Source organism: Equus przewalskii, chromosome 30 (assembly GCF_037783145.1).
Source record: "Equus przewalskii isolate Varuska chromosome 30, EquPr2, whole genome shotgun sequence".
Classification (NCBI taxonomy): domain Eukaryota; kingdom Metazoa; phylum Chordata; class Mammalia; order Perissodactyla; family Equidae; genus Equus; species Equus przewalskii.
The window spans coordinates 12032044-12048902 of NC_091860.1; the positions used below are offsets into that span (position 1 = coordinate 12032044).

Sequence of the window (16859 nt, forward strand, 5' to 3'; positions counted from 1 at the left end):
TACCTTTCCAAATATAGAGAATTCTCAATGGCATAGAAAAGAGTCAAGATGACCAATTGGATCAGAATATTAATCACAAAAATCAGAAGTTCTCTATCTAGTTGAAGCTCTGTCTATAGGTCAGAGATGGGGTTGAAAAATGTGAAAACGAAAACAAAAGGTAATCCATGCTTTGAAAATACGGTGTTAATTTTTGAAATAAGTAAGCAAGCAAATTACTTTGAATTTGTAAGATCGTAAAACTTTAATAGAAAAAAAGACTAATACCTACTAAAAATATACCTTATTAACTTGAGGGATGTCTTGTATTAATTCAGGTTAGTAACGCTTTTAAGTATATGTAGACAATGCTTCATTTAACGAATGCCACTAAGCACATTCCTAATTATGCCCAAAACTGGTACTTAGAGCTCCCCAAAGCATGAAGCCTGAGACAAGGATGCTTTCTGCTGTGTGTTCCGTTGTTGGACCATGAGTTGGATTCCAGCAGCCTCCCTGGATCCTGTGGCCACTGATTTCATCCCAAACCTCAGATTTCATCCCAACCTGCCCGTTTGCTGCCCAATTACTCAAGAGGCATTATAAACCATATAAGCCTTATGGTGGTAACAAAATATTAAGAAAGGGTTTAATTAGTGTAGAGACAAGTGGACATTAATTTTTTAATTTAAGAATGTCTCTGTTACAGAAATGGCAAAATGTTACAAGATACTGTGCATGGATTCATGCAAATTCATGGACATATCAAGTGCACCCTTAACTGAGCTAGAAATTACATCTTTGCACGTGAAAGATGCCATATGAATATGCCATCCAACTGGAGGAACCCCAAGTCTGGGATTTGAAGGACTAAACTGAGATCAGAAAAGCAGATATTTAGAAATGCCAGTGTATAGAAATGTCACCGGACTCCATTCCTCAGCCTGTCACATTCCTAGCCAATTCAACTTCTTTAATGTAGACTCCTCATCTTAACATCGACAATCGTGTGGAAAAAAGTAGGTCAGAGGAAGAAGTATGTTGCCTATTGTTAACTCTACACAATGTAAGCTAGAGGCAGCAAAAGGTCGTAAAATAATTTCATTATTGTGTCTTTATAGCTGTAAGAATGCAATTGAGGAAGGGCTTAATTTCCTCACGGATGTATTTGATATAGAAACTATTTTTATTATGAAATATTTCAAATATTCAGAAAATATGTTGAATACCACCTGGCTCTGTTAGATTTTGCCACTTTTGATTCGTAAAAGAAATAAAACAGTGGGGCTGGCCCCGAGGCTGAGTGGTTAAGGTTGCACGCTCCGCTGCAGGCGGCCCAGTGTTTCGTTGGTTCGAATCCTGGGCGCGGACATGGCACTGCTCATCAAACCACGCTGAGGCAGCGTCCCACATACCACAACTAGAAGGACCCACAACGAAGAATACACAACTATGTACTGGGGTGGCTTTGGGGAGAAAAAGGAAAAAAATAAAATCTTAAAAAAAAAAAAAGAAATAAAACAGTGAAGATAGAGTTGAAGCCCCCTGGTAACCACGTTCCTCCCTCTGTCTCCAGAGGTAACTACTCCTCTGATTTTAGCATTTGTCAATCTTGTATACTTTATAATATTTCTATACATACGTACATACACACGCAACATATATAACATCTTTTGGCATGTTTTCAAACATTATATAAATGATAGTGGAATGTATGTATTCTTCCCCCCCCAACACATGCTATGTTTTTGAAATTTAATTATAGTATTTTTCTGTATGGAGCTTGAGTTCATTTATTTTACCTGTTATACAGTATATTCCATTGTATGACAAACTACAATATATTCATTCTCCTGTTGATAGGAATTTAGAGATTTTCAATTGGTTGCAGTCATAAACACGGCTGCTATTAACATTCCTGTACATTTCTCATAGTCATATGTGCAAGAGTTTCACTAGAGAAAATACCTGAGTTGAAGAGTATATACATCTTTAACTGTACTAGACACTGTTAAATTGTACTACTAAATTGTTACACCAATTTGCACTCATACCAGTGGTTTATGAGTTTGTATTGCTCCATATTCTTACTAACACTTGAGGTTGCCACACTTTTTAATTTTTGCTGATCTGACGGGCATGAAATTATATCTCATTTTTTTATTTGAAATTTCCCCAATAACTAGTGAGAATAATTTTTTGTATGTTTACTGATCATTTTGGTTTCCTCTTCTGTGAAGTACTTGTTACTAGCAATTGACCATTTTTATATTATTTGTTTATTCTTCTTTTCCTTATTGATTTGTAGAAGTTTTTATAAATCCTGAATGTTAACCATTTGTCAGTTTTATGCTTTACAAATACCTTCTCAATGTCTGTGGTGTGTCTTTTAACTTCACTTTTGATGTCTTTTGGGAAATAAAGTGTTTTTTTATGTAGTTCTATTTTTCAATCTTTTGGTTTATGAATTACTCTTTTTTTTTTTTTAAGATTTTATTTTTTCCTTTTTCTCCCCAAAGCCCCCCGATACATAGTTGTGTATTCTTCGTTGTGGGTTCTTCTAGTTGTGGCATGTGGGACGCTGCCTCAGCGTGGTCTGATGAGCAGTGCCATGTCCGCGCCCAGGATTCGAACTAACGAAACACTGGGCCGCCTGCAGCGGAGCGCGCGAACTTAACCACTCGGCCACAGGGCCAGCCCCTATGAATTACTCTTTTATCTTTTTTTAGATAAATTTTCCTACTCTGAGTTCATAAAAATAATCCTACGTTGTCTTCCACAAATATTTCCAATTTGGTTTTCTCACTTCGGTGCTTTAAGGCATCAGAACTTATTTTTGCGAAGATATGATTTTGGAATCCACCTTCTTTGTTCCAATAGAATAGCAGATTATCCTGCCACCATGTATCTCCCCACCCTCTTCTGATTTGTAATGCTGCCTCTGACATCTGCCATGTATCCACGCAAGTATAAACTCTTTCTAGGCTCTCCTTTCTGTATAATTGACCTATTCGTCTTTTCTGCTTTAATACCAAAGAGTTTTAATAACTCTGGTTTTAAAGTAAAACTTGATATCTAACACAGCAATCTCCATCTTGTTCTTCAAAATTGTCTTCGCCCCTCTTGGTTCTTTACTTTTTCATAGGAATTTTAGGTTTACCATTTCAAGATTCATGAAAAAGTTGTTGGTATTTTGATTTAAAGATTGACCTGAAAAAATGAACATTTTTATGACATTGAGTCATCCCGGCAATGAATATGATATAACTGTCCATCAATTTGGAGATTCTTTTATCTTCTTTACTAATGTTTCATAATGTCTTCATAATGGTCTTATACATCTTTTACTAGATTTATTCCTAGGTAACTTATCAGGACAAGTAAGTTATAGTTTTTGTTACTATCATAAATGGATTTTCTCTATGACGTATCCTAAATGTCTATTACTGTTGACTATTGAATTTTGCATTTTTGATCTTGTGTCCAACAAATTTGCTGAACTCTATGGCTTCTAATAGCTTGTCTGAAAAGTCTCTTGTCCTTTCTGTTTAGACAATCATGTCATCTATAATTTAAAGACTAGTCTCTTCCAATCTTTATGTACCTCTTATTTTTTCTTTTCTTATTGCACTGGCTAAGATTGTCAGAATCATGCTGAATAGAGCAGCTAGAGGCACCCTTGTCTTGTTTCTCTCTTGATAGAACAGTTTCTAAAGTGTCAGCACTAACTCTGATTTTCCTTGTAGGTTTGTCATGGCTGTTCTTTCTCCAGTCAACAGAGTTATCTTCTATTTGCAGGTGCTAAGAGTTTTTATAACAAATTGATTGCTAATTTTTATCTCTACCTCTTGAGCTAATAATTGTGATATTTCTCCTTCAATCTTTTAGTGCTGAAATACATCATAAATTTTCTCATGTTGAATCCTACTTACATTTCCAATTTTTTTGTGTACATAGATAACTTTAATTTTCCAATATCTTATTTAGGATTTTTCTTCTGAGTTTCATCTATAAATTTTTCCCCTGAACTACCATTACCTAATTTGGGTATAAAGGTTATACTAGACTCATAGAAAGAATCACTAGCTCTATCTCTTCTTTGAGACTGCTAAAATTTGTATAAAACAGGTATTATCTGTTCTTTGATGATACAAAAAATTTATCTGTCAAACTGGCCTTGTGTCTTTTACAAAGGCAAGAGAGATTTTTGAGTACCACTTTAGTTTCCTTAATGGTTATTAGTTTTCTATTTTTTATTGAGTCAATTGCAGCAACATTTGTTTCTGGGATAACTAGTCCACTTTATCTAGGTTTTCAAATACATGGAGAGAAATTTGTTCATCGTCTTCTTCTGTGAATTCTACATCCTCTATAATTATGTCCCCTTTTCTGCCTCTAATATTCTTTTATATGTTTACATTATTTGTTCTTAATGCTGCTAACGTGTTGCATAATCTTTTCTAACACACTAATTTTTGGTTTGTTGATTTACTCTACTACTTTTTGTTTTCTGAGTTGTGTGTTTTCTCTGTTATTTCCTTCTGTTTTTGAAGGATTTTTCTATTTTTGGTCTAGCTTACTCATTTTTTTCATTTTTACTGTATTTTAATAAATGTATTTATGACTCTAAAAAGTATTTTAGTTGTGTCCCATAAAGTAACATATAGGACTTCAATTGTTGCTTAGTTCTAAATATTTCATTACCACTATCATTGCCCCTTTAACATGTGAGATTTTTAAACATGTTTTGTTGAGATTGCTTTATTTTTAAGTAATGATTTCTAATTTAATTGTATTTAAGTCAGAGAATGTGGTCTGTAAGACATTGATCCTTGGAAATTTGTACAGACTTGCTCTTGAAGTACTTTGTAAATATTGCATATGAACTCGAAAATGATTTTTATTTTCTATTTTTTGAATGCAGAATTCTATATCTATTAGGTCATCTTGGTAGTTCAAATATTTTTTTATTCTAATCTATTTTGAGCTTAATCTCATTTTTCTGAAAGAAGAATATGAATTTTTATTTTGAATTCTGAGTTCTGAAATATTTATTTCACTATGACTAAGAATTCATCAGTTTCTCTTAGTAGCTCTGTCCATTTCTGTGTTTTTGGTTTTGTTGGTTTGTTTGATTTTAAGATGGGCACCGGAGCTAATAGCTGTTGCCATTCTTTTTCTTCATCTCCTTCCCCTCCTCCTCCTCCTCCTCCTCCTCCTCCTCCTTCTTGTCCTCCCCAAAGCCTCCCAGTACATAGTTGTATATTTTCAGTTGTGAGTGCCTGTGGTTTTGTCATGTGGGACGCCGCCTCAGCATGGCCTGATGAGCGGTGCCATGTCTGCGCCCAGGCTCTGAAGCGGCAGCACCCTGGGCCCGCTGAAGGGGAGCGCGCGAACTTTAACCACTCCGCCATGGGGCGGCTCCCTGTCCGTTTCTGTTTAACATATTGCAAGCCTATATTGAATGAACCCTAAGTTATTATTTTTTCTCGGTAGAACGTAGCTTGCAATGTTCCTCTTCATCCCTAGTAATTCTTTGATGCCTTAAATTTTATTGTGTCTAATGTAAATATCACTATAATTGCGTTATTTTTATTAGTTTTTGCATTGTATCTCTTTCCCCATCCTTTTATTTTCAATCTTTTTACAATTCTTTATATTTGATTTTCTCTTTTAAGCAACTTAAAATTGGATCTTTTTCTTTTTAGTTCTCTCTGATAATATCTACTTTTTAACAGATGAATTTATTCTGTTTTCAAAAATTGCAGTTATTGATAAATTTGGACGTATTTCTACCATCTTCTTTTTGTATTTCCTGATATTTTGCTTTACTTCCTATTGTCTTCTTTCATGTTTTCTTTTGGATTAATATTTTCTGTATTTCTTCATTTTCCCCCTACTGGGAAAGGTAAAAGTTCTATTTCTTTTCTTTTAGTGTAGGTATATGTGTCTGTTTTAGTATGTGTGTATGTTAAAAAGTATTATTACTTGGATAATTTATTCAGTGAGGGCTATTAATGGTAAATTCTATTTGTTTTAATTTTTATTTCATTCTTGATGGTAGTTTAGCAAGATATGAAATTTTAGGCTGGTAGTTATTTTTTCCTCCAGATTTTGTTATTATACCTTTGCCTTTGAGCCTCTGCTCAGGGTTAATGTGAAGTCTCCTGTCAATGTGTTAATGATTTGTAGTCATTTTATGTTTTCCTTATGGTAACTTGTAAAGTTTTGTCTTCATTCTTGATAGTCTGTAGTTTTCCTACAATGTACTCAATGGTGTATTTATCTTTATCAGCATTCACAGCACAATTTAGATCCAATGATTCATATCTTTTTTTACTTCTAGAAATTTCGAGGTTGCTATCTTTTCAAGTATTGCTTGTACAACATTCTCTGCATTATTTTCTTCTGAAGCCTCTTAATCTCTTCTCTAAATTTTCTAATTTTTATGTTTGTTTCTGTTGTGCATATGTATAGATTCCTCGATACTACATTTTTCAATTTTCTAATCCTCTCTTCAGCTGTGCCAAATTTATCCTATGTTTTAATGTTTCATTTCATGACTTTTTTATTTTCAAGACTTTTCATTAGCCAACAGTTCTTATTTTATTCTGGCCTGTTTTGCATCATAATTTGTTTTTCTTTTTTTAATGGATACTATCAATTATTTCTTTGAACATACTAAACACACACATTTTAAAATCTTTGTCAGACTACCTCATCAATTCAAATTTACCTGTAGTGAATTCATGTTCTAACAGCTTATCTTACTGTTGTCTTTCCTAGTACTTCTATGTTTTTGTTTATTTTGGAACTTTGGTTATTAGGCTCAGGTTTTCTCTCTCTTAGTCATATTCTCTCTCTCTCTGTCTCCCTCTTTCTCTGTCTGTCTGTCTCTCTCTCTCCCTGAATACAGTATTTCCTGAGTACAGTTCTGTGACTGCTTCCATTTGTTCCTGTCTCATTCCCAGTGTACAATTCTTATAAGTTTGGGGGTGCCTGTTCTGCTGTGACATTAGGGTCTTGAGCTCCTATTAGCTCCTAAGCCATCATGTAGCTTGTTCAGTTCCCCTGTGTGAAGTAAGTTTTGCCCTTTTCTTTTGTGAGGAAGATTGGCCCTGAGCTAACAACTGTTGCCAATCTTCCTCTTTTTGCTTGAGGAACATTGTTGCTGAGCTAACATCTGTGCCAATCTTCCTTTATTTTATGTGGGATACCACCACAGCACGGCTTAATGAGCAGTGCTAGGTCCACGCCCAGGATCAGAACCTGCAAACCCCAGGCCACCGAAGCAGATCGCATGAACTTAACCAGTACTCCACCAGGCCGGCCCAAGTTTTGCCCTTTGAGCCTCCCTAGACCCATAGCTTTCTGTAGAGCCATAGCCCCAGGTTAGAAACTGGGTTTTCCCCCAATTTTGTTTCATTCAAGCATCTGGCTTCAAGGAGTGAATTTATTATTTCACCCAATGTGGAGCACATTTAGCATCTGTTACCCAAAAGGAGCTTTATTCCTGGCTATCAGTATGATTTTCTACAGCTGGGACCAAACAAGCCTGTGGTTTCAGCCAGTATATTAGTTTCCTAGGGCTACCGTTAAGGAAGTACAGCAAACTGGGTGACTCAAACCACAGGAATTTATTATCTCACAGTTCTGGAGGCTAGAAGTTAGAAATCAAGATGTCGGCAGCGTTGGTTCCTTCTGACGGCTGTGAGGGAGAACCTCCCGGCCTCTCTCCAAGCTTCAGATACCTCCAGTGTTCCTTTGCTTGTAGATGGTGATCTCCCTGTGTCTTCACATGCTCTTCCCTCTGTGTGTGTCTGTATCTCTGTCCACATTTCCCCTTTCTATGAGGACACAGACATATTGGATTGGGACCTCCCCTAATGACCTCATCTTACCTCAATCATCTGCAAAGAGCCTATTTCCAAATCAGGTCACAGGCACTGGGAGTTAGGACTTTAACATCTTTTAAGGACACAACTCAGTTCACAACAGCCTGGTTCATTGCTTCATGTATCTTTACCAGAGAAATGTTGATCTTGTTTTTCCCAGTATGTCTTTTTGTTTTTTAATGTTTAAATTTTACTTATCATGCTCATATGGTGTGCTAAATTGGGAACTCACTACACCATTATACTTCCTCTTCCCCACACCAAAAAATCCTATGCGTTGGAACCAGTCTTCTTCATGTTTCTGGACCAAAGACCCTTCATTTGATTTCAGCCCTACCTCATGTATACAATCTATTCTAAGAACAATTTCCCTTTGTAAACAATGGACATAGTTATCATTATTTTATGCATCAAAAGCATGTATTAAATATCTATCAATATCTACCAGTTTTTTTAAAAAAAGAACATTTTAAAAGTCTCTGTTGCATCTTAGTAAAAGTCCTTTCCCCTGGTGTTCTGTCTGTGAAATAGGCAATAGGTACCTTGTCCAGAAAAGGATGTGTTATAAGTTGAGCTATGTCCTCTCTCCCCAAAAGATATGTTGAAACCCTAACCTCCAGTTCCCGTGAATGTGACCTTTTAGGGTCTTCGTGGATGTAACCACGTTAAGATTCTATTATTAGGGTGGGTCCTGATCCAATGTGACTGATGTCCTTATAACAAGAGGGAAATATGGATGCAGAGACACACAGGGAGGATGCCATGTAATGACAGAGACAGAGACTGGAGTAATGCAGCTGCAAGCCAAGGACACCAAGGATCTATGGCCATCAGCAAAAGTTACCAAGAGGCAAAGAAGGATTCTGCCCAGAGTCTGAGAGGGACGACAGTCCTGCAAATGCCTTCATTTTGGACTTCCAGCCTCCAGAACAGTAAAGGAATAAATGTGTTGTCTTAAGCCACCAGTTTATGTTACTCTGTCACAGCAGCCCTAGGAAGCTAACAGAGGATGACAATTTAATAACTTCCATGATGTCCACATTACCTGGACAGACAGCCACAGTCCCACATGAGCTCAGTGACCTTATGTTTCCAGTTTGCATTATGTCTTAGGGTAAGGAATTCTGCCATTTACTCCCCATGTAAAGGAGATGTTTCCCCTTAACTGGTTAGGAAGCTACTTCTTCCAAGCTCCAGAATATTGTCTAGCATTGAGGAATCAAATGTGATAAGGCTTGTGTATAAATGTGCCTGCCACTTCCACGGCAGTCAGTAAGTATGCAATAAATGTTTGATAAAACTGAATCTGAAGTTCACTCCACTCAGACTCAAAAAGCTATGAACTTACGTTACAACCTGACAACATCCCTATTTGTCTTCAGACTTGAGTCCAGCCATGTCCTAATGCCCACTTCCTCTACACATGTCCACGTCTCATTTTCTTACTCTTTCCTCCTCTTCCTCTTCAAGCAAGCATCTTCTGGTCCTCTTTACCTCTAAGGTTGGCCCTCCAGAGAGAACTCAGAACCGGCTCTCTCCCCTTCTCTAGCTCCAGGTGACTCCACTTGCCTTCTGGCTTCACATCTCACTGACACAGCTCTTCTCTGGGTCACCAGAATCGTTCATATGTGAGACACAGTTTCCAGTCCTCCTCTCACTTGATTGCCCCCCTGCATTTTGTTACTAATGAGCCTCCCTTAATTCTTGAAATGCTCTCCTCTTGACTTCCAAGACCCAACCTGTTCTAGCTCTCCTCTTACTTCTTAGAGCATCCTTCTCATTCCTCTCCTCTCAATGCTGCCCCCAATCTGAGTATTAAGCATTGGAGTCATGAAGGATTTCACTCCTTGGCTCACTTTTACACATTTTGTTATTCCTTTGTTTAATCCTTCAATAGATGTCCATAGCTTTTAGGATCAAACCAAGATCTTCAGTTTAGCATACAAGACTATTCATAACCCTTGCCTCTCCCCTACATGAGCTCTCTAATCTAATCATAACAAATGACTTGCTGTTCCCTGCTATTTCGTGCTACTCCATGCTTCTGTGCCTTTATACACGCCTTCATCTAGGTGGTAGATCTTCTGTCTGGTCTTACTGGGGCTCACTCATATACTACGGTTAGCTGGCCATCAATGGCCTCATGCTGGTTGTCTATTGGGTGGACAGGGGTAACAATACTTGTATTTCTCATCATTGAGCAGGCTAACCCAGTCTTGCTTTCACGGTGGTCTCAGGGTTCTCAAGAGCAGCAGAAGACAGCGAGTTCCAATGCTCAAGAACGGGTCAACTCTCTGCTGGCACCACAGTTGCTCCTGTTGCAAGTCTGATGACCAAGAGCAGAGTCAGGGTGGGAGGGACCTGCAAAGGCCAGGGACCCCAAGGGGCCACACTACTTAACGTTCTATGTTTCACCTTCTCTTTGTTAATCCGTTCATTCATTCATTCCATGACTTTATGGATACCTCCTATAAGCAAAGCCCTGGGCTAGGCACCAAGGGTGCAGAGTCTTCCCAGTGCCTGCAATTTATGTTCAAAGACTGACGCTCGAAGACCAGCACATCAATAAAAGTAATGCCAGGATTTATAGAGGTTCCATGGGGTAGGGTGGGCCTGAGACAGCCTCTCTGCATTCTTTACCATGTCTGCAGAAATTGCTAGCTTGTTACTCAGGATTATCTATTAATAGCCTTTTCCCCCCATAAGGATAATAAAAAACCAAAATATAGAAACAAGACATAAAATATCTTCAGTGTGTATATTTTAAAAATTGTAATTGGAAAGTCACTATATTTCTTTGGTAGCTTATAAATTCAAACATGAAATTGCATGAAAACAGCATTTCCACTAAATAGCCAAATGCCAAAGGTAGGTTAGAGGAGCAGTTAAATTTTAATCCTTAGGCTCCAAGTCATTGCTTGTTTATAGGAACAAATAGTTGCTTGTAACTTCAAGTTCATACTTGTGCAAATTATGCGGACTAAAAGTCCAAATGAAAATCCCTTTAAAAATAACTGTCTAAAGCTTCCATATTAAGTATATTTATTTTTTCCTAGGATTAGGACAGATTGCTTTGGGAGCCCAGTCTTTCATAAAGACGGGGGAGGGGAATAGAGTTGGGCCTTCGTTTTCTCACAAAAGGCTCAATGTGAAGCCCATCTGTGAACATTGCATAATTTGTTATGTTCTACAAAGAGGTGGGTTTTTGTTACACACATACCAAAGCTATTTGGTACTGTTTCACCAATGATCTCTATTCAGGTCCAGAAAAGAAATTGGCCTCTGAAGAGTGAAAGGAAAGTAAATTTTTCTTTAAAAATTAGATACAGATTATCACTTCAAAATGCAGGAGGGAATTTTACAAGTGAGGGTGTACTGATTAGCTTTCCAATGGACATCCAGTCCTTTATGAAACACATACTAGCTGTGGTCAACTGTGACCAATGTGGTTTATTACTCTCCAGAAGAGCTGAACTGAGATTACCCATCTAATTTAACTGAGAAATGTTGGGTGAACTTGAACTGTTTCATGGACATGAATGACCAGAGAATTTATTTGATAAGACATTAAAGGCTGAATGTGGTAACTGTCTCTTTGATAGTTTGATACAGTCATTTCTTTAGTTCATTAACATGTCTTTCATATTTTTTTGTGATTACTCTTCTGGTGATTACATGAATACCCTAAAAGAGAAAGGGAAAAAAAGGTTCTGTACAACATCATTACAAAAAATTAGAAACCGTATCTTTATTGGTAAATATTCATTACAGTTTTTATGGAGTTCAATCTTTAAAAAGTGACATCAGTTTTCAAGGAAAGGAAACTAACAGTAATTAAATTGTGGAAAAATTAATAAATTCACTGTTTTTTCATGTGATAGTTTCTAAATTATTTTTAAATATTGTCTTCCAATTTCATTAAGATCAAAAGATGTCATGAAGTTGACAGGTTATTCACCAATCCCCTTTACATTTTGTTGGAAACTGGGCAGGGTGAGCTATCATTGGTGGCATCTCAATGAAATATTATGGTGACTTTATCAGTAGTATGACATACAAGATGACAGCAGATGATAAAGTGCGTTCTCTTCATATGTCAGCTAACATTTAAGATCAAGTCTTCTGTATTCCCAACGGCTGATGCTAAGGTATAATTTGGATATATGCATAGTTTTTTACCGTATTTAAATTTTACACCTTTTAAATTATTCACACACACTCAGAGATAGAAACTCTAAGAGTAAATTACAAAATCACACTTCATGTTACTAGCAACTCTTTAAATGGAATTTTTCATTGAAACTTTGTCATTAAAAGAGAAAGGCCCTTGGGTTGTGCCCATACGAGCATAATAAATTGTATATGTTTGTGATACTGAATGACTCTGGCCCATATGCTGCACTGCAAAGCTACATGAATGAGGCATTTACCAAATCAGGCCCACCACATTAAACAGAAAAACAATCTTTATTCATGGTAACTTATCAGTTTCAATTAATCAACCTGAACAATGGAAATTCTGATGTGTTCAAGCAACTTGAAAGCAATAGGTCATCTCCAGGGCAGCCATGTTGTGCCTTTGTGCCTAAGGTTTCAAACAAAGCCACATCTCCAATAAATATACATATGTATACATACATACATGTGCATATATATACATACCAATGGATGACTACAGCTATGCCACGTCACGCCGATAAAAATGCATGTTTATTGTTTATGATTTTTATCATAGCAACTGTTTTCCTTCAAGTATTACTTTTTGAGCTCTGCAAGTTTAAACAAAAGGAAAGAAATTTCCATTGGATGACCATCCTTTCAGTTTCTGTGCTGCTATGTGAATAGCATTGTGCAAACCATTCCAATGGTTTTGAAAAGGGGTAACCATTGGTTTGATTTGGTTACACGGTTTAGTAAAGAGCTCCCTCCCACTGCCTTAGGGTCTGTGAAAGGTCTGTGACCTGTTTAGAACTGCCAAGTGAAATGTCATGTCGCCCCTCCCAAATGGGAGTATCTGCATTCATTTGATCAGTATAAAAAATGATTGGGGATGGCGAGATCAGTGCTTTTGAATTGCAATTTATAGCAGTTTACAAAAATGCACATTGTTGGAAAAGAAAACATGGAAGTGTTTCTTTCTAAATTGCATTACCTGTGAAATGTCATTAGTCTTTTAAGGATATTTACATCCTTTTTTTATTATTTAGGAGACTTATTTCAACTAAGGAAAATCAGAATTTTATTGCATTACCATTTTTTTAACCTGTTATTTTGCTTTTAATAGCAGAATTTAAGGAAAACAATGTGTCTGAATTCTTACAATAAACATAATTTGTATCATTTCCATTAATTAGTTCTCTAAGATAGTCTTTGCTAATCAGTTGCATTATTAGAAGATTTCCAATTATCTTTCTCAGATTATAGAGGAGATTCATTTGTTGGTAAATGCTTTGTCTGCTGATTTCTAACAGTGAGTCTGAAATCACAGGCATCCTTAATTCAACCAGGTGTCCATCATTCCTTTAACATTTTACTACTGAAACTTCTTTGTCAGATGAATACTTTCGAAATTATGGTACCCATAGACTCGTTCACATGCATGCATAGTATCATAAAAGGAAATGTTATTTCGTTTGCATTAAATGTGTAAAAGAATACATGAACTTTATCCAAAAAGTTGACATAGGTTGCTCAAGTTCATAAAGGCTTAACGCGGCCACTTGAGTCTCTCGGGTGCAATGACCAATGCCCTTTATGCTGCATTGGGGAATCTTCAAAGCTCCATCTCTTCACCTTAGGCAGTGAGGAATTGGACATTATTTTGAAGAGTTCTTCATTTAGTAAGAAAAGTTACCTTGAGCAAAGGGCCTCAGAACCTCCCAGAGTCATAGTTGGCTGAAAAAAGCAAGGCCTCGCTTCAGAAAAGCTTTGCCCCAGATCGACTGGCTAGCACTCCACTTTGAACCTCCCAACCGCTGAAAGCCGAGGTTGTCACTTTGTTATCTTTGTTCCTGTCGAGCCTAGGAATGACAGCCTGGCTCTGTGTTCCCCTCTGCCACTGCCCAGGCTGTAAGTGTCCACATTGACACCTACCGGTGACCGCAGGCTGAAATTCTTTGTCGCCTTCTCCACGCTCCTGGCTTTCACAGGCATTAGCTCAGGGCCTTTGTTCCCCTTCAAAGCTGGAACATCACATCCCATGTTGTGGCTTTCCTGTCCCAGACCCCCAACGCTTTCCTCACAATTTACACACCAGGTAAACGTCCCTCCCTACAGAGCAGGGAGCCCAGCCTGGGGGGCGGGGGACACAACCTCCCCATCCCCCAACTTCACAACCCCTGCCAATTTGGTTTTCTTCCCTCTCGTGTACAATTTTCTATTTCATATGGGGGGAAGATTGAAAATGCAAATGGAAATGTAAATCTTAGTTAGATTCTTGGACCCAAACACAAGACAACCCGTCCATTTTTAATTCTTTTACCACGGCTCCTAATTCTAGGGAGGGAACTCTCAGTAGAAGGTCATTTACTGACCCTGGTCACAGGCACCCAAGACCATTTCTACAGTCTGGGGCGGCAGGAGAACTCTCTCCGAGGAAAACGTGGCTGGCACACGCTATTTTGAAGGTCAAGGAGGGTCTGACCCCGTGATCTCCCCACCCCACCCCCACTTCTCCGGGTTACCGAAGAGGCCCCCCAGCTGGGGCCAGGCCTGGGAGGACCCGCTAAAAGTGAGGCAAACAGCTACGGGGGAGAAGTGGGGAGTGGTTCATGTACAGTCACCAAAACAAATTTCACATCTATTCATCTTTCCATATTTTTAGCGAGGTTGTCAGAAACCCTGGAAAAAGAGGCTTTAGAGAAGCCATCGATACCACAGAACACCCCGGTGAACGACATGGATGCTACTGAGTAACGGGGCAGACCCCTGGGCTGCGCAGAGTGGGACCACAGAAAGAAGGCCCTCGCCATCCTGGCTGTGGGGCCTGCCTCCCCGGCGAGGGATACCATCTCCAAGGCGTTTCTGAAACAACTGTTCCGTCTCTCCGGATGATGTACGCTAACGCGAGCGCAGCTCTTGAGAACGCGAAGCGCGCCCTCTGTGCGCACCTTTCTGGGCCCTGAAGGACACCTTGCTCGCTGCTGCTGGGGGAGTGGGGCGCACGGATCCTGAAGGGCCGCCAAATCCATGCCGGCGTTCCCCAGGCTCAGCAGTGTGCCCTGGCGCCTTATGGTGGGAAGGAACGGACTTCAATTAAAAAGTTTAAGGCACTAAATTCGTTTCACTCCCTCTCTAACCCATCTAGTCTCTCTATAACACGAAATCAAATGACTTGCCGCCTCCTTGTCCGCCACCTAATCCCGCTGAAGGGTAACCGTAATGCCTCGAAAGGGATGTTAAATTTCCTCTAGGGCGGTTCACTCTTCTCTGACATCCGCACGGGGCTCCTGGCCGTATCTGAAAAGCCATGAACAATTCGTTAGTATGTGGGGAAACTCTAGAGTCTTGCTTCTCGGTAAGGATCAAGATCCAGATTCACGTACCTGTTCTTTCCGGAATGTCAGGTACCATTCATTGAAAGACTGGTTTGCTTTCTTCCGTGCGTAATGTTCAACTTGATCCTTTCTGTTCCCCTAACTACAAGTTAGGCCCAGACTCTAGCCCAGTTTCAGGATCGTAGACTCTGGATTACAAATTTCTAAAGCTATTTATTAAATCTCAAGAAATATATTTGTGGTAGCTGTCACATAAAGCTGATATATTCTGGCGCAAAAGAAAGCTAGAGAGGCGATTTATTTGTGCGTAAAAGGCACTACATTTAATTGGAGCGAGACTTGTTACTTTCAACGCAAGTACATGGGGTGGCATAGCGCCGTGGAGCATTATTCGAGCTTCATCTCCTATGCACTATATGCCACCGTCTCCAAAGCGGTGTTGCCCTAGAAACTTGTTTTAAATCTGCTGCTATATATCAACACCTTGTTTTAGCAGTCCTTGGCTGAATTACAGTTACACAGTTTGGCGCTTCTTTCAAATTTCCTCCCATCAGTTTGGCTAAAGAAAGGAATTTTTCTCCTTTAGAAATGAATTGGCTTAATTAGTAAGTAGATTAATGGCAATTGCTGGTGAGTTGGTTTCCAGCAGAGTTTCACCAGAGAGGGTTAATCGGAGTCAGGTCTGGAACCTTTCCCAGAACTGGCTGCCAGCCATTTCCACCAACCAATCAACCCTACAAGGAACGGAGGAAATGAAATAGAATGTATATTCTGTGTCTTAGTATCCTGGGCGGAAATTCCTTGGAAGCATCCTCCTCGTTGGGTGCAATACTGTTTCATTTTAGGATTTTCACAGAAACTTTGAAAGGTTTCACCTTCAAGATTTATCTGGGTACCAAAGTGGAATTTCAAATGGCACAGTGAGTGTCTCCACAGAACGCTGAGGGCGCACTGGAAGGGCCTGAGGCTCTAATCAATTTCAGGTTTACAGAGTTGCAAATCTCTCTCAAGTCCCGCCCTACATCAGTTATCCACCAGAAGCCTTAAGAAAGTTTAGTTGTATGTTTTGCAGCCTTTTCACTTACTTTTTCCAGAGTGATAAAAACGCATTCGTAGTTTAGGTTGCAGCTGCATTAGTCTTGCAAAAAAAAAAAAAAATCCCTGCTGAGAAATGCATATAATAGGAAAAACAGATCGGCTGGACAGCAGTGTAATTAATGCCAGAAAGGGCTGAGGCCGGTTTCATAGTTTGTCTTTTGAGGATATCAAGACGAGACCTGGTGAAAAATGACGCACGCTTTAGCATTTCAGAAAGCTGGCAACTGGCAGCGCTTTTCCTTTTTTCTTTGACTTTCTGCCTCGGAACAAAGAGGTCGGCAGAACTAGCTAGGTTGTAATGAGTTCTATGTCCCTAGCACATTAAGTGCATCATGGAAACATATTGTATCGAAATAGTTTGGAGGAGAATACCGGGGATGAAAGAGAATGG

At 38.8% G+C, this 16859-nt stretch overlaps 1 protein-coding gene across 8 annotated transcripts in view; it reads left to right on the forward strand.

Moving 5' to 3' along the window:
- Window positions 1-15150, forward strand: part of C30H10orf67 (chromosome 30 C10orf67 homolog) — a 145208-nt gene extending 130058 nt beyond the window's left edge. For all 8 annotated transcript variants that reach the window (XM_070600794.1, XM_070600798.1, XM_070600795.1 and 5 more), the window contains one exon: window positions 14698-15150. In XM_070600794.1, the coding sequence (XP_070456895.1) occupies window positions 14698-14789 (92 nt within the window). In that variant the 3' untranslated portion in view covers window positions 14790-15150. The remainder of the gene's footprint in view (window positions 1-14697) is intronic.
- Window positions 15151-16859: the final 1709 nt, after the last annotated feature.